General features: G+C 51.5%; 2 protein-coding genes across 20 annotated transcripts in view; one reads left to right on the forward strand and one right to left on the reverse strand.

Moving 5' to 3' along the window:
* Window positions 1–22,665, reverse strand: part of NFYC (nuclear transcription factor Y subunit gamma) — a 33,746-nt gene that overhangs the window by 10,637 nt on the left and 444 nt on the right. For 8 of the 19 annotated variants that reach the window (XM_080567173.1, XM_080567175.1, XM_080567181.1 and 5 more), the window contains exons 2-5: window positions 7,844–7,956; window positions 4,453–4,524; window positions 2,802–2,915; window positions 480–575 (exon numbers count right to left, since the gene is read on the reverse strand). In XM_080567173.1, coding sequence (XP_080423299.1) covers window positions 480–575; window positions 2,802–2,915; window positions 4,453–4,524; window positions 7,844–7,948 — 387 coding nt within the window. In that variant the 5' untranslated portion in view covers window positions 7,949–7,956. Of the gene's footprint in view, window positions 1–479; window positions 576–2,801; window positions 2,916–4,452; window positions 4,525–7,597; window positions 7,957–8,829; window positions 9,031–20,560; window positions 20,767–20,873; window positions 20,899–22,665 lie in introns of those variants that run through there. The other 11 variants (XM_080567190.1, XM_080567184.1, XM_080567185.1 and 8 more) reach the window with 10 other exon arrangements.
* Window positions 15,722–20,660, forward strand: LOC308182253 (uncharacterized protein; the record flags this gene model as incomplete). Its single annotated transcript, XM_080566527.1, has 2 exons — window positions 15,722–16,546; window positions 16,642–20,660. The coding sequence occupies exon 2, from the start codon at window positions 19,443–19,445 to the stop codon at window positions 20,658–20,660; it is 1,218 nt and encodes a 405-aa protein (XP_080422653.1). The 5' UTR covers window positions 15,722–16,546; window positions 16,642–19,442.

Raw genomic sequence — 22,665 nt, forward strand, 5'->3', positions numbered from 1 at the left:
GTGCTCAGATGACCGCAGCAGCCTGCCGCTGTAAACATCCGACTGAAAGCTCCTTCTAACACCTTACAGCTTCCAGTCAAGGATGTTTACAGTAGCAATGACTGCCCCAAAGGATGCAGGAGGTGCTACTGCTATGCAAAGATGCCTGTTTCTTCCTTTACGACACTCAAAGGATGCAGACTCAGCACACTTTTTAAAATTATTTTTTTTAAAAGCTGGCAACATTTGTTTTCAGAGCTATTTAGTAATGTTTTTGTTACTTAATTAAATCCCCAAGATAAACTCCTGTAAATCTCCATACAAGCTATAAAAAATTAAGAACCCGAAAACTGCTGTGAATAAACCTGTGAAAAAAGAGAGGCATAAACTTCATGGTTAAATCTGAGATTCTGGACTTCTTTATTAACACTCTACCAATTAGAGAGTGAAATCACACTGAGGAAAGGACAGACAACAGGGCAACCGCTTTTCTGTCTCACCTGCCGCTTTGGAGGCTTCAGTTCATCTCTTGGAACGATATCGATGAGAAAGTCAAATTGATCAAACTTTGTAATTGCCATGGCAATGTCATTCCTCTAGAACAACAAAAAGAAAACCATTCTTCAGCTTTAGAAGTCGGTTTTGTCACTGAATAAACTTAAAGCTTTTTAATCAAAGGTGTTTCACAAACTCAGGCTTTTACAGTCATCCACTCACCCACCAGGCCTAAACAGATTCTTTACAACAGCACTGATGTAATTCACTAGAGGGCTCATGACAACAGACATAAACCTTTTAGCAGATTAAAAAAGGGGAATCGTTAAAAATGAAGAATTTAAAAGGTCAAACAAAAACCTACTCCAAAGATCTGTGCAAAAAAGCTTTGCAAAAAGATGAAGATGACAGTTAGAAACTGCATTACTAGAAACATATGTAGAATACACATTGGGGAGAGGAGGGAAAAAGAAGAATCACAGGATCACAAGATCATCTTATTCAGGGCAGGGGAATCCCAAGAGATGTTGAGAGAACAAGCTTCAGCATGTGGAAGGGCAAAATAGTTAAAAGAAAGCAGGAAGATTAAAACATACTTAGCAAACTGGCCAAACATGCATCAGAAAAAGGATGTGCAAGAGCCGATGAGCTTTTAAGAAAAATTGGCAAGGCAAGTATCTTCTCAAAACTGCTATATACAATGTATATATAAACCTTTTCCTTTGTATCTTAACCAAAAAAAGAAAACCAAACATTAGCATCAGGTCAAAACATTAAAAACCTGAACAAAGAGTCAGCCAGCAATAAGTCATCACTTAAATGTATTTGCTTAAGATCTGAAGGGAAAAAAAAGGCACTGTCATCTTAAAATCTTAAAATTCTCTTAAAATGTCATCTTAAAATTCTTGCAAGCCACCTTAAAAAGTAGAGTTGATTCAAGAAGCTATTAAAAGCCTCATTTTCATTAGCTGAAGATAAATTTATAAAGCATGTATATGAACATGAGTTGAGACAAAGATGCCTACGCTGCCTAACGAGTGGGTAAAATTTAAAAGACAATCAATCCTCACATTTCAGGTTAGTTGACATTTCTAAACCTTATACTGTCTTGGCATTTAAGTGCCAAACAATGATCACGTAGAAAGCACAAGAGAGACATTTCTTTTGTTCTGCAGGCAGCATACATTATAAAAGTATCTTCACCAGGAAGAAAACTTTTATTGAACAGATGTCTCTCGTATTTCATTCTCCGTGCTGAGGACTGGGTTCAATCCAATTTCCTTCGGAATAGACTGCCATAACCCAGACCTCTCCACTCGAAATTTTTTCCCAAATACTTGATAAGAGAGCCTGCATTCCTCCAGCTGCACTGACCATGCGGGGAGCAGCTGTTCCAGGATGGCAGCTGCTGTGGAAGGCAAAGCGCTCAGAAAGAAAACCTGGGTCAATTAAAGGTCTTATACATTAGGATCAGGATTTAAGCACAATTCTGAAATAAGAACTTGAAAGCTGCTAACAGGACGTGCCTGAGTTAACACTTGCCACTTAGGAAGCATCACGTTATTGGTATGTGTACCAAATACACCCTTCCCACAGTAACCGCGTTAAAGCCTGGATTAAGGAAGTTGCATTAGCCCAATTTAGTGAAGATTGAGTGGTTAGACACCCACTCAACAGCACGGCTTTGGACTGAAGTCAGACTTGTCTGCTCGCCGCTATGGCAATCTCCGCACCAGAGTGTGGGAGATCCAGCACGGCCCTAACCGTCTGCCTCTCACCTCTGATCTGAGGGCCTGGACTGATGGTTATTACAGGGTCAGGTAGTTCTGATCAATACGTAAGACAAAGCAAGTGTCAAAGTTTTTCATAAAAGACCCTGAAGAGCTACAGTTTACTCTTGAACCACTAAGAATTGACTCCCAGCCCAAAGGGAACAGTAATCTGTTGTAGAGGTGGGCATTTCTGTTTTCATCTCTGCACATTTATCAACCCAGACTAACATCCACAAGCTTACATTAGGAGAATCACTACCGACAAACAAATCAGATGAAGTTCAACAGTTACAGGTACCCTGAGTAATCAGAGCAGGCCACAATTAGCACACAGCTGCAGCTTTGTGTGTTTTTATTGTCGTCTGTTTGTTTTTAAGACCAAGTTAAGCAAAAAGCATTCAAGTTACACGGGGCACTGTGCTTTGTACCCAGGTTTGTAGTGATAAACACAGGTACTAAAGTTACTGTCTACAAAACATACCTCATATTATGGAAACAAAAATTTGGAAACAGCATACGAAGCAGATGAAGGCTAGGTAGGAGCAACTCGGTTACCTGCAGAGTCCTGCGTTTGTTGTCCTCTGTGTGTATCCACGCTCGCAAAGTCAATTCTGTTATGAATATCTGAGCTGCCTTGGCGAACAACACGGGAGCTTCAGCGCTGATCATCTGTAATTAAATTTACAGACTTTTTTTTTGAGGTTACCATCAATATTCTAATGCAGCTGAGTGGTAGTCAGGGTAACTTTATAATGTTACTCAAATCTGAACGGTTGCATTGTTTAACGGTGAAGCTTGGGGAATTTCCGTAACAGAAGATCTATGGGTCTGACACTCCAAATAATTACCAGCCTTGAGTTAAACACGCTGTGAGGAGTACTGCTCGTATACAGGCTGTCTTCCAAGCCTGTTTCATACGTGACTAGTTAGACGTTAGCTCTGTATTGTGCTGGATTATGGTAGGCCAGCAACGTGCAGTTACAAATGGCAACGGTGCATACTCGGCTATGGGTAACAACCAGCACCTCCTCCTGGCACGTGCGTACGATTCTGAATGAGGGCAGAAACTGAACAGGACAGGCTGAGGGCTCGTTACAAAACCTGGCCCTTACTTTATCATTGTAACACCAATATAAGTTGAAATGAACGGAGAAATTGCAAAGGAGGCTTGGAGGCGTAAGTGCCTCACCAAATTACCAAATTCCTTTGCCTTAAGAAGCATCTAGCTCAAGTTCAGCACTTTCATTATTAGCTGGTTTGGCATTACTGAGGACTTCCTAGTACAGGCTTCTTCTTGTTAAATAATGCTTGAAAGAAGGCCAGAGACTTATTTCCCCTTCAATCTCATCTTTCCCTTCATTATCAAAAAACCGACACTCATTTGGTTAAGGCAGTAACTTGGGACCTCAGCGGCTTGGGTTCATTCCGGTTACAGGCCGAATGAATAGCTCCCTTGTACAGGAGGACAACACACACCTTTTTCCTGAATGTCCTTTAAACGTTAAAGGTTGTCCTACGAGAAGGATGGTGTCACGTTGAGAAAAACAATAAGAAAGTGCAAACCGTTCTCTTCTCTCTTAGGAGAGACACGTCTGACAGTTTTCCAGTTTAGAAAACAGGGAGGACGGGAGCAGTGCAAGCATCAACACCCCACAGGTGACTCCTTCCTCTTTTCCTTTTATGCTAAGTTTTCATCAGTCAACTCACGTGTTATCTTCATCAGTCAGATGTCAAGGGTTCAGCTCAAATACTGGTATCAAACCCATGTTATCTACCTAAATTATTACTTATTTTTCCACAGAACTTTAAACAGCGTATCACACGTTTACGTGGTATCACTTCATGTTAAACACCCTACAGCTTTGTGAAAGAAAGAGTTGAGAAAAATAAGGAGGAAACACAAGAAAAAACAGTTAAGCACTAGAGAAAAAAATGAAAGAGAAAATGCCCAGAATGATGCAGTAAATCGCTATTTAACAGAAGAGAGCACAATTGCAGAAGTCTTAAGCAAAGATCCCAAATGACTCCGCTTTCCCAGTTCAGTTTAATTATACTAGGCCAGCTGATACTGCATCCCAGGCAATTGTTCTATAATGTGCTTTAAAAATAACTATACACAATAACAAGTAATGAATTGCAAGGAATTATAGCTACAACATCCACCAAAAGGGTCATAAACACCCAAGAAAAAAAACCATGATTGTACCTTCACATCTTCATCTAGTTTCATTATCTTCTTAATACGAGCCAGGGGCAGCTCTTGAACTCGGAAGTCTTTCTGCGGAGAGATTCAGATTTGAGAGACTCTTTAGCGATACTTAACTGAAAACAAAAGAAAGAAATGTTAAAATAAATCTGTATTGTCCAAAACTAAACTGGCTAAAACTAGATAAAAATGACTTATTTTCTTTGAGGGATGGCAGTTTCTCTGCAGATCCAAGCATTCTCATCTGTTGTTCTGTGTTTTATACTGGTACAGTTGTACTTCAGTCTTCTGTCAGACACTTGCACTTACAATTTCACCTCAAAGTTGAAGTCATTCTGCAGAACAGAATGTTTCTGATGTTATAAATAGAGGCAGAAATGTGTATTTGAAGCAACTAATTCAATTAGGTGTCTTAGGACCCAGAAAGCAATGGAATTTGCAAAAAGCCACTTGAGAAAATGAAGGCAAACAAGAGCTCTGTGGGGCCACAGGATGAAATCTTTGCTTTACTTGCTCTTCGCTGTTGCCCGATACAGGTCCTGGCGTCAAAAACGTCCGCAAGAACCTTGTTCAAAAACCTCTTCCGTTCCCGTTTTTAGATGGATTTCTTGCAATTCTCCAGCAAAAAAAGAACCGCTGACTCAAAATGGTGTAATGATGGTTTAAGAGACGGAGAGAGAGAAGGCTGTCACTGTAATCAATCATCCTGCTCCGCTCAGCTGCGAGCACGTACTCGGCGTGTGCAGCAACAGAGGTGCCACCGAGCGTGGAAGGAGGCACCAACACCTCCCTCTCAGGGTGAGGGAAGCTGCTGAGCTTCACTACAGGCCGTGGTCTCCCCTCTCCGAAGATACAGAGGAATAAAAAAAATGCAGTGTTGCTAACAGCAGTCCCTTAAACGAGGGATAAAGGCCGAGGCTACGTACCCCTGCATCAGGAATGCAGAATCCCTGCCCACAAAGGGCTTCTCAAAAACATCTTCCCTTCTTTACAAGAATGTCAAAAGAAATAAAAGGAAACTCATTTCTCTGGGGAAGAAAGCACTGCAAGACATGTTAGTGAAACAAAAGAGGGAAAAAAATGCTGAAAATGCTGTTCTCTATTGAAACAAAATATGGAAGCTGTACATGGCCCAGCCAGCGCTCCAGCAGGGGGTATTTTATTTAATTTTGATATAAAAATTTATATTTTAGGGCTGTGTACGTATATATATATATAAATAAAGAAGTCTGCCCTTGCTCTGGAAAGAAGTGCGAATGTGGTGCTGCTGGCAGCAGCAGGGCCGGGGTGGTGTTTTGGAAGGACCTGGGGCAACAGGAGAAGAGAGCAGCCAGGGCTGGGCCCGGTGCTTGAACGCACGGCGTGCTCGGGGTGGCACTTCCAACCAGTAACCGCCACATAAACAACTTAAGGGGTTGCTAGGGCATGAAAAAATATCCCAAAGGTTTTCTGGAGTTTATTTTCTTAAGCTCATTCCCTTTTAAAGAGCCCCGTGAGGTTTGGGCAAGCCTCAAAGAAAGATGAAGACAAAATTCCTAATTTGTAAGACTCTTAATGGTGCTAAGCATTTAACTTCCACGAACAGCAGAGCTGCAAGTAGACACTTGCACTTACAAGTGCATTGCACAAGGTACGATGCTATTAAAATCATTAGAGAAAAGAGACAGTGAGAGAAATTACAGAAATTTAAGGCTCCTTTATTCCTTTAAGGCTGACGGGCAAACGTCACATAAATCAAAATTAATACGCAAGTCCCATGGTGAAGGGAAGCATGACCACTACTGGCTACTGCCCAGCACAACAAACTTCAGGCACCAATTCTTCATCTTTTCTTTTTTCCAAATTAGGTCTCGATGTTTTCACAGGCCACTTCTAACTCACTGTGGAGCTGAAGCGCTGGTTTCAGCCCAGTCCCGTCTCCTATTTCTCCAAGACCAGGCTACAGTCCCTTTTGTCCTGCGGGGCAGAGAACAGGGACCTCTGGTTTGTTCTTATAAAGCAGTGCCCTTCTTTCCTCCCCTGAATTCCAGCTAGTGGTGGCACCTGGCAAGTGCACAGAGCCAGAGAGAACTGTGAAAAGCAGGCGAGCAGAGCAGGCTTTTCCATCAAAGAGCTGCTCTGACCTCTACTACACAGTACAAGCAGACAAGCTCCAAGGGTACTTACACGGGAGCACTTTCAATAAGATGCACAAAAAAAAAAAATCAGGATTTGATTACGCTGCTGTTATCCCTTTTCCTCGCCATCTCCCCTTCAGTGTCCTCAGCTAATTTTCAGGGGCTTACTACCTTGCGATGCAATAAATAGATTCATGCAGCAGTTAAAAATTAAGCTGCCCATACTTGATAAGCTGCAGAATAAACCCCTTTCATGTGGAGATGAAGACAAACTACAGCTCTCGAACACAAGAATTCACTGCACTGAAAGAGGAAAGTAATTAATTCTGGTTATGCATACAAAATTCTACATCTGTTTCTTTAATCAACTATCCGCACCCGGGCTGAAAAAAAGCAGCTTATCTTCAAACTCCTTGATTGGGGTTTTCACTTTGAACAGCCCGTCTTCCACTGGAGTTCTTTTGTTTGCAGTCACATTAAACGCGCGGCAGCGTGCTTTCAGGACCACTGTATCACAGTGATCTACCAATCTCTCTCGAAAAGTCGTTTTTATTATATGCCCTTGTTCTCAGGCACATCTCTTTTGGGGATGGAAAAAAAAAGAAGCTACTTAGTCCAATTCTTATTCTCAGCCTATACGCGATTTTTCTTAATCAAACGCCTTTAAATTAATAAAGCATGTGATGATGATGCGCTTGGCATTCAAGGGAGTTTCAAGACTTCAGGCTTGTCAAAGGAGACTTTACTGAAAGAGGGCACGACAGTTGCATACAGAAGTCTAAACCCAAAAATTCATTCACAAAATTGTAACTGTCTGCCAATAGCCAGATGTTTGAATTCATAACGGGGGTGGGGAGGATTAAGAGCTGTATTTTGGTAAGGATATCCTTACATGGAAGTAATGCTTGTCACAGATTTTATATTGCTGAGTTTGAACAGCAGTAAAACAGCCTGCCTACAGCATGAGGTATGGCCTCAGATCCCTCGATCTCCCGCTGGCTAAAATGGCTGAGCAGCTACCTAAATACCTGTCCAGAAGGAGCTGAATGTGTGATGATTACAGCTCGTCACGCCGTGCATCAGCTACGTCCAGTGCCTGTCTCAGGTTCTGAGAGTTGTAGCAAACAGTCAAAAACCCGGCTGGACGATGATCAGCTTTTAGGGCCACCTCGCAGCGTGTAAACAGCCAGCCCTGCTGGATCCCACAAGCAGCAGGAACACGTCCAAACAGAGGCTTATCCTTCAGAAACAGCACAACTGGTGGAGACGCTTACCACTGTGAGGTTGCGGATCTCCTCCATGACCCGTGGCCAGAAGGACTGGAGGCTTTGCTGGGCATCGCTGTTGCCAGCTGTACCGAAGCCGCCATCTGTGGACATGCTGGTAACTGGGAGAAAAAGGGGAAAGCGTTAGCACTGAGGGAGGGATGCAGGAGTCAAAGGCACGCACGCAGAGATCCCCTCCGAATCCCAGGAGTACAGGAAAAGGGCCAGCCTGGCTAATTGCCAGGAAAATTGGCAAAGTAAAATATGCCAGTGCAGGTTCCAGCAACAATGTAAAAGATACTCACAGCCTCTGCAAGTGTTTTTATTTGATTTTATTTATTTTTCCAAAGACTAAAAAAGAACATATAAAAAAAGAAAAGGAACTGAAAGCAGAAACAGGCTCCTGATTCCCTCTTCGAGCTCTGCCTCTCCGCAAGGAGTTACAGACCACGACCGTGCCCAGCCACAGCTCACACTCCGGTGCTCACCTGCTGTACAAGCATTTATTCTGGTGCTTGCTGCAGCCAACAACAGCGCGGGACGCGGCACCAAACTCCCCTCAAGGTGAAGCCAGAACGTCAACGTCAGCCTAATATTACTTCTAAAAACTGTAATTAAACAGTTTCTTCTGTGCCTGTTTGAAAGGTGTCCGGTTCGGTGGATCTGCACTGTTTTTAACGCACCGGCAGGATCCTGGCTCCAGCAAGATTCCCGAGGGGCCGCGCAGCGGGCAGATGTGCCCAACACACACTTATATCCAGGACGGGCCGAGGAGCAGAGCCCCGCAGGACAGGGCTGGCACCTCCCATGCACAGAGGCGTTGTGGTGAACGCCAGAAGAGTCACCGCGAGCGGCAGCGAGGAGCCCGTGGGTTACTGGCATTAAACGCTCCCGGGGCCACCCGGAGCAGCTCTGAGGCCCCCCCGAACACGCCGTGAACAAACGAGGCATCTCTGCACAGCCTGCAGCGGCCGTAAGGGGAGCGGCGGCGTTACCTTTTCTGTAAAGGTCACGAGACCCAGACAGCTGTGCACCACCACGCAACGGCAAAAGCTAAAGTCCAAAGCGAAGGCGATCCACGAAGTCCCGTCAGCGGATCAGAGACGAACGCTGGACGATTAATTAGCTCAGCACCTTCCGCAGCCTACGCTTTCCAAGGCAGAGTCTACGAAGAGTTGCATTTTTCTTTAATTAACCTGGGAAGGATGACAAGGAGGAGCGCAGAAGATCGTATTTTCAGCCTCGAGGCAAGAGTTCAAGAGAGGAAGGACGGCAGGCAAGGCTCCTACGGAAATCAGCGGCTGACAAGCTACTTGATGACTCTTCCACAACTATTTGCATGACAATACTACCCGCCCACAAACTAAGATATTTCAAGTATTTATAAGAAAATACAGGGAGATAAATATTCTACTGAAAATTTTAAATTGGCACTTGATTTCCCCCCCTTGATCTGCAGTGTCAAATACAGACAAAGCCTAGTTTAGGCAGATAAATAAAAGCTAATGCTTCAGATCTGCTCTGTACTGGCAATATTTCAACACTAACACTAGACAGGGGCTTTTCTGCAACTGGGGATGCGAATCATCCCGATGACAAGCCAAATCACTTTTCAAGGCTTTATTCAGAAATACAAATGACTTGCGTTCAACCCACTTAAACGCTCTGCCGGAGTACAATGCTCTACAAAACCCTCGGAAGCAACAGGTTAAAGAAAAGGAACAAAAGCTAACGGAGCAGAGGGGAAGAAAATGCCAGCATCATCGCAGCCGTACCCCCCACCACATGCAAAGGGGAATTAAATATGTGGATTAAATACATGCCTCCGTTGTATTCAGCCAAACTTACGAAGAAGAGCTAGAAATGGTTTCATCTAATCACCTATAATTCGGAAATCCTCTCGATTAATCCAAAAAATTGCTATCTTTGAAGCAGACCCAGGCCTGATTTCAGAAGGCAGAACGAACAGCCCGATGCGTGACCAAGGGACAGCTGAGCTTCAGGTGACTGCTGAAGAGGATTGTCAGGAAATTGAGTAAGAGTAGCACCAAGAATCGCCAATAGAGTGATTTTTTGGAAAAACTTATAGAAAAAATACCTATAGACACCAAAATAAAAGCCTGAGCATGTTAAAACTACTCAAAACACTACTCCAGAAATAAGCCCACATTAGGACATAGACAGATACATAAATGACTTGGAGGATGCCATTAGAGGAAGACTGAAGAAAAACGAAATACCCAACATTTCACGCAAACCTACAGCGTTGGCTCCGTGGAACCGACTTGAATAACGAAACCATTCGTGCACAGTTAGGAAAGTTCCTTCACCCAGGGGGAAACTGCTCGTGGTGCTGACTGAGGCACAGGAAAACAAGCTAAGCCCTAGGCCCAAGTCCCACAAAACACATTTAGGGTAAGAAACAAGGGCATAAGAAAGGAGGGGCTGGGATACAGCTGCTCTGACAGCACATGCCCCATTGGCACAGCCTGGAATACGCCCCGTGAAGGTGAGCATTTTGTTTCCAGACTCAGGAAAAAAGAAGCTGAAGGCCGAAACGCTGAGGCCTGGCCCCAAACCGCCCGGAGGTGCTCCCAGAGCCCATCAGCCAGCACGTCCCAGAGCCACGCCATCCGCACTCGGCAATTCGAGCTCTTCTGCTCACCGGAGCACAACACCTTCCACAAACACTGAACTTGCAAAATCCTGGGGCAGCTGACGCGCTTAAGAAGCTCACTTCGCAGGAGCACAAAGCAACCATGAGGACACTGCCGGCGTCCGCGGCTGTTTTCTTTTACACGAGATCCTCGTTGGGCTTTCTGTAGTGCCGCGGGAAGGGGGAAGCACTCGACGGAGCTGTCTCACCTGGGATGCCTACGATCTGCATGCTCCAGCAGGAAGCTTGTACTGAAAACCCGAGCCACAGCACGACCACGAATAAAGCCCAGAGCTCTGACCTCGCAGTTCCACCCGCAGCGAGCACCTGGAGGTGTTCGGCTGGAAAACCAGCGGCTGGGAAGAGCCCAGCAGAGGCAGCAGGGCAGGAGCCGACGGCCGCTGAACGTCCCTGGGCGAGCTGGGGAAGGGGAGCGGAGGAGAGCTCGGCCCCGCGTCGACCTGCCTCCTTTCAAGTCAGTCCCAGGCTGCCCCCGACTGAAATCAGCCGAGCCAAATCTGCTGGGCGGAGAGCAGACCGGAATGAAATTCATTCAAATGCCTCAAATGCAAACCGCGAGCGCCAGACGGGAGCGCTGAAAAGCCCCGAGGCTGGCAGGGAAGGAGGCACCAACTCCAGAAGGCCATCGAGAACCGCGGGCCTGTGGTGGTAGCAGAGACGTCGGGTTCTTTGCATAGCAGTCACATTCCCAGGACCAGCTTTATGGGAAAGAGCCCGCTTTATGCAGAGGCACGATCCATCCAGAGGCCCCAAAAAGACGGCTAGATCTGAAGGAAGAGGCTGAAAAGCAACGAGATGGAAATTTGGACAAACGCTTTGCTTCAACATCCTTCAATTACAGCTACAAATATTTCTGAAAAATGCCACTGCAAAAAAAAAAAAGAAAAAAAAGCCCCCCCGCAAGATTTTACCACCATTCAAATATAGAATGACCACCTCCACAGAGTGCTTAGAACCGCCGCCGCCACCTCCCCGAAAAACCACACTCCTCTTTAAGATGCACTTGGGTTTACATCATCTGCTAGCACGCAGAATTCACCAAAAAGGCTATATTAAGAAGTGGCGTTACAGAAAAGGAAAAAGAGGCAGTTCAGTTCCTTTTTTATATTTTTTTTCTTTTTATTTTTTAAATATACCACCTTTAATAGCAAAGAGCAAGAAAACAACGTCACAGCGCCCCAGCAAAAACCGAGCCCGGCAGTCTGAAGAATTAAACGTAGAGCCGCAGAGCTGAACAGCGATTATCTAGAATAAACACTCAGTCCAGCACCCTGCGATGCGTTCGGCCCGATGTGCCCGCAGAACTGTAGCGTTGTTTTGGGAGCCTGTCCCTTGATTAAAAAGTAAAATGTGCAGAGCCGCACTTGCATATCTGAAGAATGAGCTCCGTGTAGCAGCAAGAGGCAGACACCTGATCCTGCCAGGAGCAGGAGGAGCAATCTAGCAACCAAGAACCAGTTTCACAAGAAGAACATACACAATTTCACGGGAATTTAGCAACGCAATCCTTTAAATGCAAAGGAAGAGCCTTCGATGGATGACAAAGCCACGCAGCAGCACCCTCTGCGAGATACCGCTCTCGTTAGCGCAGTTACGGCGATCCGCAGCCCTGGCTCGGGGGAGCGGCGGAATGTAAAATGCAAAACATGAATGGGGTTTGAGATGGGCCACGACAACAACCGATGGCATTGGCGACAACCGCAGCAGGTGAAGCCGTGCTGAGGCTGTCCCTGCGCACGACGTCGAGCCCCTCGCAAACGGATTTTAAAAGAAACCTTTGAGAAGTCACACCGATGGCCTACAGCTGCTCCCACAGACACCGCGCCTTGATTTTTCTCTGCTTCAGGACCCACCCAAGGCAACGCAGGTATTTTCAAATTCACGGCCGAGCCTCCCTTCGTGAAATAAGACCAAATTTATCGCACTTACAACTCCGAGCCGCGTGTTCCCCAGACAAAGGCCCAGGAGCTCAAGTACACCGCACGGCTGGAAACACAAAGGTGCCAGAGCAACAACAACAGAGTTACTTTTACCTGCTTTGGGGGTATAAAACTATTGTTCGAGATCAACGTTTGCTTCTTCTTCCTGACTCTGCAGGCCTTGCCTGTGCAGTTACCTGAAATGGTTTTAACTAATGATGTAGTTGGGAAATTTGAGCCACGGTGACAGCAGAGTTGACACCACAGGCGGGCAGATATTTCTGCCAAACCAGCGCCGTGGATGCTGCCGTACCGATTTCTGCACCTCCCGTCCATCACAGCTCCAGCTTTGGTTAGCAAAGCGGCGAGGGCTGTGCCGACACACCACAGGGACGCACCTGGCTTCTGACACAGCAACGGGAGTGGCGTGAAAATGAGACGTCCTCGTGGCCACAGGGAACACCACCGCGGATGGGCACCCGACAGCGAGTCCTGCTCAGCAGGGAGCTCCCCAGCTAGGAAACACAGCGCTGCAGCCCCAAATCCTACTCAATTTGGTCCTACCAAATCCTGCTGAAGAGCCACGGGTTGCCCCCGGTGGCACGAGCCGAGCAGACCAAGCTTGAAGCCTTGCTGCGGAGGCGTAAAAAAAAGACAAGGAGCTGCAGCAGACGGGAGGATTGCTGCTGAGGTTGGTGTCTGGCCCTGCTGAGGCAAAAGGAAAGGCCCAAGCCCAGTGTGCCGGGGTCAGGGGCTAGGACAGGCGAGCTTCTGGGTCTCGATGTTTTGAGCAATTCCATGAGAAAAACCAGCGGATGTGCACCCTGGGAACTGGGCTCGGAGACCGCCAGGCCGGCGCGTGCTGCCACCTCTCCCACGTGCCGAGTGCCTTCCGAAAGGGGGAATCCTGAATCCTTTCAGCATGCGCATCCGGCCGAGCCTCCAGTTCCGACACGTCAACGAGGCAGCAGAGAAGAGACCTTGCCTAGAAAACAGTGCCTGAACGAGGGCATGGGGGGACGCCGGGGGAAACCACATTCAAAGAGCTATATATAGCAGGGTTTGGAAACCAGATCTGCTGTGAACGAAAACCAGTATTCCACACCGTAACGAAAAGGAGGCAGAAGCCCACCAGGTAAGGAAGCAGACGTTACCGCCACCACGATGTGCACAGCTTCTGCTGCGGTGCGGGATCAGAGCACCTCACACACCGACACGTTTAAGGCCGAGTGATCAAAACGCAGCAGTGCCAGCACCATTTCACTCTGTGGCACGCGCACTCCAGCTTGCTCATAGCTCTGACTACAACAGGAAACAAACTTCACCAGAAGCTGAACGGATTTGATGAATACTTAGAAAGGGAGAAACAGAGCGCTGGCAGCAGAAGGCAGCAGCGCGTGCCCTCCCCTGTGCCAGCACTGGGATCTGCCAGGGCGCACGGGCAACAGGAGCAGGGCTTCTTCCCCTAAAACCACTCCCCTCATTTACCCCAGCTGGCCTAAGCAGCCTCTGACCTTCAGCCTCAATCTCCTTCGGATCCCCTTAACCATCCCATGTTTCTTCTTTTTTGTTTTTGCCCCCTGCGGCCTTACAATGTATTTACTGATCAAGCTTATGTTAACTAAGTAGTCGGATCCCAGCACCTTGTTAAATCGCTGCATTTTATGATGATTTTTTTTCAGATAAGCTTGGGGCAACATCCATCACAGCCAACGCCTACATGGGATTGTCCTAGAACTGCCTTCCCAACGTACATCCATCCCGACCTACATCCACCTTCGCCTCATTTGAAGGCACCTCTGGAGAAAGCAGGGTGCTTTGTAAAACCGATCAACTCCCACCTTACGGGTACAAATTTATTTAGCTGCTTTCACCATACACGAAACCCTCAGGCCACAATCCTTGAATTCCAGCCATAGATGAAGTGGTCCAGCTCCACCTCACCATTACGATGTGGAAAACGCTCAGAAGATAACACAAAATTGACGGTGCCACTACAAGTACACCACAGTTACTTCAGCACGTCACAGCGGTGATGCTGCTGTAGTTACAGTGTAAGAACTGCTATCGTTACACACGGGTAACAAATTACAAATAAAGTTAATGCTAAAATATGGGCCAAAATTATTTACCCCAAAGATATGGGAACTCTCTTCCGCTCCTGTAAGACAGGAAATATCTCCGGCAGCCTTTCGGGTAGTGGGAGAAGCTTACAAGGTTCTGAAGCCCCGCTCTGGACGAAAACACAAACTTTTAACTTTCAGAGCAAATCCAAGAGGCTTTCTGCAAAACCAACACACTTCAAAATCCAAGTGCTTCCTCCCAGCGCGCCGTCACAAGAAGCTTCTGCAACTCCTCAGCTTTATTTCCAACCTTTCCCTTTTGCTGTATTACGCACACAGTGCCTTCGCACAGCTGGCACCCCAGCCCGCTGGTCCCGGCTGACGGGAGGATCATTCCAGGGCGCCGGACAAGGTGCACACTTGTAGATTTCTCTGGCGGTCAGGAGAGTCAAATCCCGGACTAAATTACCTGTGGAGGGTACCGAGTACTTCTTGCCTAAGGTTTTTAAGAGAAGGTTGCACAAACAAGTCAGGAAGGGCTCACGTCGAGTTGATCTTGCCTTGAGGCGGCAGCATAAACAGAATGACCTCTTCAGGTGTCTTCCAGCCCTTTCTTCTCGGAGCGCTTAGCAGTACATATTTTATCTTCAAAGCACTGTTTGAACGCTAACTCCCTAATGCCTCCAACACGTTACTTCTGGTCTCATTCCTCCGAGGCACAGCATTTGATTTAAGCCCAAAGGAGCTGCGAAGCCAAGGAGAGGAGCCCGGATCGCCACCTCCAACACAGCTCCCTGAACCCACCACGCTGCGTCGGCAGCCAGCGGGGCCAAACCTGCTTTGGGACACCCGCTGCCCACCTGCCGCCACCAGCAGCACCGTGGGGCTTTGGGGCTTTTGCTGCTGCCACCCCCGCGCCCTCTCCAACCCCAGCACCAATCCTGCTCCTCCCTGCGGGAGGCGGCAAGCGCGAGGAACCAACCTGAATTCATTCATGCGAAGCAGAAACTGCGCCGATAACCTCTCCGATACCGGGTTCGATATGGAATTACAGCCCGGATCTTGCAGAGAGCTGCACCAAAGCACCACCAAGCCCAAACCTCCCGCCAGACGCGGCGCTGGCTGGGCAGGCTCGGCAGGAACGAGAACCGCCGCTGCAAACTGCTTCGGGGACACGGGACGAGGGAATAGCCTACAGCACCCAGAGAAAACGTGGTGAGCTCCGTACCTTCATGCAGGAGACGGCGTGACCCAGCAGGTAAAGGCAATCGCTACGGCACACAATGGGACGCGGCAGCCTCGGGCAGGCCATTGTCAGCTGGCTTCGCTCCTTCAGGAGAACAAAAATCCCAGGAATTGTGCCCACTTTTATAAAACCTGAGGTTTCTCTTTGCAACGCACCAAGTACCTAACAGCACTGCTAAAAGCCCCCTGCCCGGTGGCAGTCCTCATTAAATCGTGCACAGAAAGACCGAAGACACACACAGGCTATTTTTAATTCTGGGCAGGGTTTTGTGCCTGCACATAAATACACCCGAGGCTTGTACGAGAAAGCCACGAGAAGGATGGCATGGCACAGAAACCACACTACAAATTGCGAGCTGGCCTCGCCACGGCGCTGCACCAAGCCAAAATAGAGGCTGCAAATATTAAACCACCACAAAAAAAAAACCCAACGCCGGACTAGTTTTCTTTTAAAAGTTAAAGCAAACAAAATAATCTGAATTGCTGTTTGCACTGGTTATTTTACTTTCCTTTCTTCTTTGACTGAAAGAGCACAAGGGTCACACTTGATATTTGGTATTTCAACAGTTAAACATTATTAAATAGTTGCCCTTCGCTGTGCAATTTTGGCAGGCAGGCGCACAGAGCAAGAAGCAAAGGAAGAAAATTCCCAGACAAATAATAACAAGTGTCTACGATGAACCCTGCTGGCTCTCCAGCTCCTAAATTAAACATCCAGCAGAAATGGAAAAGCTCTTTTAAGTGAAGAGCGTTCGAGTTAGGCGAGTCTGCTTCACACAACAACGCAGTTGGCACGCACCAGAACAAGGCTGCAGATCGGGTGCTTCGCTTCAGAGCCTCAGACCTCAAGGAACCTCGAGCAAAACCGTACTGCAGCCTCGTTCCTTTAAAAGATCTTACAAGCCACGCGCCTCACGATGTGCCTCCCGCTCCTGGAGCACGTACATTTTGTTTGCTCCCCTTTACCCGTAGTCTTAACGGGGATGCCATGGAAAACGTGACACCAAGCTCACCTCACCAAGTTTTACACTGCCTCGGCGTTCAAGAGCTGCGTCTGCACTTGCACAGAGCACACCGGGGGGAAACGTGGAGCGGCTCCTTGCTCTCGGCATCTCACCAGAGCCGTACTTTCCGGGGATGACGTTTCACGTCGCGGCACCAGCAGGCACTCACCGAACACACGTGCTTGTCGCACAGCCGGACGTATACGACACGAAGGCACGCGGCGTACTAATAACCCGAAGCTGAAGTCAGGCAAAAATATTTCCAGAACCATAGGCACTGTTTTGGCACCAGCAGCGTTAAAGTGAAAGGCTTCATGTTGAGAAAGCCCTTCGAATATTTTGTAGCCCAGTGCCTGCTTTCAGCTTTTGGGGCACCTGCTCGGCATCCACCAACAGCCAGGTACCCCTTAAAGTCCCAATGGCTCCCCAAAGCTGCTCCATGGCAGCATTTTGGGTGCTATGAGCGGGGTCTCACCTGGCGTTTGGGCGGATTTGCCCATATTTTAGGCGACAGAAGTTCTGACCACATCACGCACACGTTTCTTCCACCGCTTTGTAGCGCAAGGAGGACGCCTGGTTAGCACGGATCGACCAGACACAGCCTGGGAATCTGCCGTTAAGCCGCAGTCCTGGAATATTCTGAATGATTTATAAATAACGCCGCATGAAATTACGAGCTTCTGTGCAGCGAGTCCTGCGAGTGCCCTCACATTTTCTCAGCCTTTCGATACCCCTCACGGTTTAAGTGGCTGAGGAAGCCGAACCGGGTGCTCGCTGGGCAGCAGCTGGATCGGAGGGCGGGTGTCACCCGACGCTGCGCCCACACGCGGGGGCTGCGGCACACCGAGGGCAAGGTCATGCTTCGAGCTGAGCGCGGCCCCGAGCACCGCACCTTTCTGTGCTCTTCTGCTGCATTTCTAGGCTCGGCCACCGCCACGCTGCTGGAGAGGGAAGAGGGCAAGGCAGAAAGCGCGATTAAAAACGCACCGCGGCAGCTCCAGCCACGGATACAACCTACACAACACGAATGAGAACCGTGAGTTATTCGCAAAAGCTTTACAGCAGAGCGAGAGGCTGTGCCAGCCGTAACCGGGCACATCTGCTGAGAACCTTGTTAGGCCTCATAGAAAATTAAGTAAGCATACAGCTTTCAGGGGCTGCAGGGTCATCAGGACGCTCAGTGTTCCTATTTCCCTCCTTACTCAATTTTATGAGTTAAATCATCAAATGGCATCTTGCAAAATTAAAAACAATTATTGACGTAGACACAAGCACAAGCCTTCTGCCGCCCGAGATCAGAAAACCTCGCCTCAGTGAAGCACAGCCCACGCTGCTCAGTGGGCAGGCAGGATGGGGCGCGCGGGCCTTCTTGTTTTTAAACGATCCCGTGCTATAAACATGCAAATCTTCTGGGTCACCTTCAGCGAACGAAGGAGGCGACTGAAAGTGACCCACTTCGATTCACCAGGAAGTGACCGAACACGACAGCAAGCCGGAGGCAGCGGAAGAAAATCCCCCAAGTGAGATCTCAGCACACAGAAATATTTTTGTTGAGAAGAAAAAACACAACACACAACAAAAAAAAACTTCCTGGAGCTCCTGGGGAGCTTTGGCAGCGATCCTGAGGGTTGATCCTGCAGCCGGTGCCCCTTGTAACAGTCGCTACGGTTTTCTGACACTCGAAGGCACACAGTAAATTGTCCTTTTTTTTTTTTTTTTTTTTTTTTTTTACCAAAATGGTAAGGGAAGAGTTTAAGTGGACAACCATCCAAATTTAATTCACTTACGACACCGGCAGCCTGATATGCCCTGGAATTAGGAAACCGCTTCACGTGCCCACGCTACTGGAATGCGGATGTCTCGACATCCCAGAAACGCAGGACCCTGGTCCGATTTAAAACCAAAGCAAGAAGGAACTCTGCTCTGGCTGAAAGGTGGCCTCCTGCGGGCACCACCTCCTTCCCACTCGCCCACCGCCAGGAACATCCCACTGGGAACTCCTCCTCCAAACCTTTGCTGCTTGCAGCCAAGGCAGCGTAAAAAATAAGCAGGGAGAAGTCCCTCAAAGAAAACCAAGAGCCTGGCTCCTGAGCCTGCTCGCAGCGGGGCACAGGCAGCACACCAACCCCGCCGAGCAGAGCGAGGGGGGTACGGGGACCTTCCTCTCCCTTACGGGGCTACGAGAAAGTCAGCGACTCGCGGAGTTTGTTACCAAATCCCTTCCCAAGCTTCGTGGCTCTCCTGCTGCTTTTCACCTGTGAAGATCTGGCAGCACCTTTCCTCACACCCGCGTTGCCTTCTGCAAGCTCCAGCAGTGAAACGTGGTTAATGCTGGCCGTAACAAGGACTTCTGATTTCCACGAAGGCAGCCACACGTTCCCTTACCTGCTACCCCTCAAAGGCACGCAGCAGCCGAGCGCGCCCTCGTTTCAAGGAAAAACACCTTAAAACGTCTCCTTTCTGCTTGAACGGTGCTGGCGACGAGCTCCATCCCCACAGCACGTCCTGCGCCTCTGCCCGACGGCCTGCCGCAGAACTCGCCGCTACCGGGGCGTCCTGGCGAAAGCACCGCCGCCAGCAGACCGCTTACGGCAACGGGGGTTTCGCTCTGCCCCTTCTCGGATCGGAAACTGGCGCCGCACACCGAAAGCCACAGAGCCCGGCCGTTCACCGGTCTCAATTTGGATTGAGATAGCTGAAATGATGCCCGAGGGCTGCCACAGCTCGGGGGGCTCCCAGGTTGAATCCGGCGCCGAGAGGCAGCCCCCAGCTCACAGCAGGCGGCGCCGTGCCGGGCGGGCTCAGCACCCGCGCTTGTTTCTCTGCCGAGCCTCCAGCAAGGTGCCGGGCAGCGCCAGCACCCCCAGCTCCCAAGGCGGCAGCTTTAAGGCCGACCACCGGCAGGTGTGGGGAAGGAAAAGGCCCGGGAGCAGGGCTGCGAGTGCCTGCGGCACGTCACGGGGCTCGTTCGGCGCGGCAAGGGCACCCGGCACCCCCATCCACGACCAGGCCATGAGGAACCCCTGCCCCGTGCCCCGACCCCCGGCAGCAAACCCCGTCTGTTCCCACCTGCGGGCGATCCCCGTGCCCCCGGTGCCCCGGGGCGCAGCGCCGTTTCCTCACCTCTTTTTTTTTTTTTTTTTTTTATTTATTCCCTGCCGAAGTGCCGCCGACAAACTTCGTCCTTCCCCCCGGGGGGGCCGTGCAGCCTCAAGGTCACCGGTGCCGCCGAGGGGGCGGCCTGGCGCTGCTCCCCTCCTGCTGCGGGGGCCCGGCCCGGCCCGCGGGGCCCCCGGTGGGGGTTGGAGGGGAGGGGGGGGGAGCTCGGGGGCTGCCGCTGAAGCCCCGGTTGCCGCCGGCCGGGCCCCGGGAGCCGTTCGCCGGCCCGGCCGTGCTGCGGCACCCGGTGACCTTCAGCGGGGAGCCGCACAGCGGGGCTGCGGCCGCTCGCTGCGGGCCCTACCGGGGGGGCTGCGGGCCCTACCGGGGGACCGCGGCCCCGCCGCCACCCCCCCCCCCCCCCCGCGATGCTCCGGTTCTACCGGGGCCGGCTCCGGGAGGCCGGACACCGCCGGCGGGGCCCCCCCGCGGCTGGGCGGCGGCACCGGGGAAGGCGCTGCCGGTTGCTGCCCCCCCCATCTCCGCGCCCCCCCTCCCCCTCCCGTTACCGGCCCCGGGGGGCGCAGGGCGCGGCCGGGCAACCCCCCCACACCGGTCCCCACCGGGGGCTCGGCCTCGGGCCCCGCCGCCCCCTCCCCCCCCGGCCTCAACCCCGCCGCCGCCCCGCCCCGCGCCCCCCGCCGCCGTGCTCGCCTTACCGGGCCGCGGGAGGCTCGGGGCCCGATCGCCGCCGCGCAGGGAACGGCGGCGGCGCGACGCAGGGGGTGCCGGCGGTGCCCGCCATGGCTTCGTCTTTGAGCTGACCCCTGCCCGCCGCCGCTCCGCGTCCCCGCCGCACCGGGGCCGCCGGCCCCTTTAAGGGCCGCCGCTCAGCCTACCCTGCTGCGCCCGCCCAGCCCGCGCCGCGCGCGCCCATTGGCTGAGAGCCGCCGGGGGGAGCCGCGGCCCCGCGCTCCCATTGGCTGCCGCCGGCGGCGCAGCCCGGCCGCCCGCTTCCTGTTTTCAAGTTACCTTGAGAGGCGGCGCAGGGGTCAGAGCGGAGCCCGCCCGCGGCCCCTCGGCGGCGCGGCCCCGCCCCTCGGCTCCTATTGGCCGTCCGGCTCCCGGCCAGGCACGCGGAGGGGGCGGGGCGAGGCCGCCGATTGGCCCGCGCGGCTGTCGCTCAGGGGGGCTTATCCCCCCCCGCCCCTTCCAGCGGCGCGTCCCGGGGCGCGGGGTCAGGGCCGGGGGGGGGGGGGGCAAAAATTAATAAATTAAATAAATATAATAAATAGAATACAAAAATATATATTAAAAAATTTAAAAAATAAAAATACAAACATAAAAATATCAATATAAAATATGAATATAAAAATAAAATAAAATTGAACGGAAATAAAATATAAAAATTATATTAAAAGAAAATAAAATATAAAAAATAAATAAAATAAAACACAGTAAAAGCTGCTTCCCAGGCTGCTCCCTGCCTCACTGGGGCTGCCCTGCAGCCCCCCGGCAGCACACGGGCCCAGACATGGGTACCAATACGACTGCTTATTATTGTTATTGTTACTAATTATTATTATTATTTGATTTCTGGAGTGGCGGCGGGCAGCTGAGCTCCAGAACCACCCCAATCCCACGCCAAGTGCCTCACGAGGCTACGGGGAGGCGCGTGGGAGGCAATCGGTCCCACGCCGTCAGGCGGGGCTCTCAGGGGAGAGCGGCAGCGACGTTACCGGGGTGGCACAAGGCGCACGGCACCGAACACGGGGCATCTCCCGGAGGCGTGAAGCCACCGGGGAACCGGCCGGCACCGCGGGGCCAGCGCCCACCTCAAGGTCACGCAGCCGCCCGGGAGCCGGCCGCGCCCCCCTCAGCGCCCCGTCCCCACTTGGGGTACGGAGCCCCGCGAGGCGCCGCGCTCTGCTTCGCCCAGAGCTCCGCGTTCCTCCCAGCTACCCCCGCATCCTCCACCTGCTGTGCTCGGCAGCCCAAGGTCACGGGCACCCGCCAGCGCCCCAGGCGAGCCCTGCTGACGGAGGCACGAGCAGCAGGAGGATGCCCGACGGCAGCGGGGTTACCCCGGGGTGCGTCTGCCCCTGACCAACGCCCGGAGGCCGGCATCAGGACGCGGCAAACGCGGCTCCAGTCCGAGCAGCCTGGGCCCAAAACCTCCCCTCGTCTACACAGGGCAGAGCCCAGCCTGCCAAAGGACCCAGCGGGGCCGAGGGGACGGCGGCGAGTCACGGCTGGCGGCCCGAGGTCCGATTTCCGGACGCGGGGCCGGGGGATTAACCCCGTGCCCGCAGCCCGCTGGGCTCGGCGGCTGCGACTCCATCCCAACCGCGAAGCCCGTCACGGCCCCGGGCCCCGGCCCGGCAGCTGCCAACCGCGGCCTCGTGCTGCCCGCGGCGCTGCACCGGCAGGGCCCGGGAGGGAACGGGGAGGAAACGGGGCCGGGGCCCGAGCAGCTCCCGCCCGCCCCCGCCCTGTTCTTGTCCCCGGGCCGCCCTGGGGCCTTGCCCCGCCTCAGGGCAGCGCCGCGGCCTGCAGGCCCCTCACCCCCCTGGGCCTAACGCCGCGCACCGGGAGGCCTCGGGCCGTTACCGGGCTTTAGCCTCTCCCTCTGGGAGACCCCCCCAGGGAGGCTTCCGGGGCAGAAACTGCCCCAAAAAGACACGGAAAGGGCCAAAAACACCGCGCACCACCCCACCCCCGGTGCCCCTCCCCCGCCTCTCCCGGTCCCCCCCCCCCGCCGCCCCCAGCCCCGCGCGCGGCCCCGGCTTCCTGCCCCCTCCCCTCCCGCCCGGCGCGCGCGCGG

Source organism: Anser brachyrhynchus (genome assembly GCF_964034855.1).
Source record: "Anser brachyrhynchus genome assembly, chromosome: 24".
Taxonomy (NCBI): domain Eukaryota; kingdom Metazoa; phylum Chordata; class Aves; order Anseriformes; family Anatidae; genus Anser; species Anser brachyrhynchus.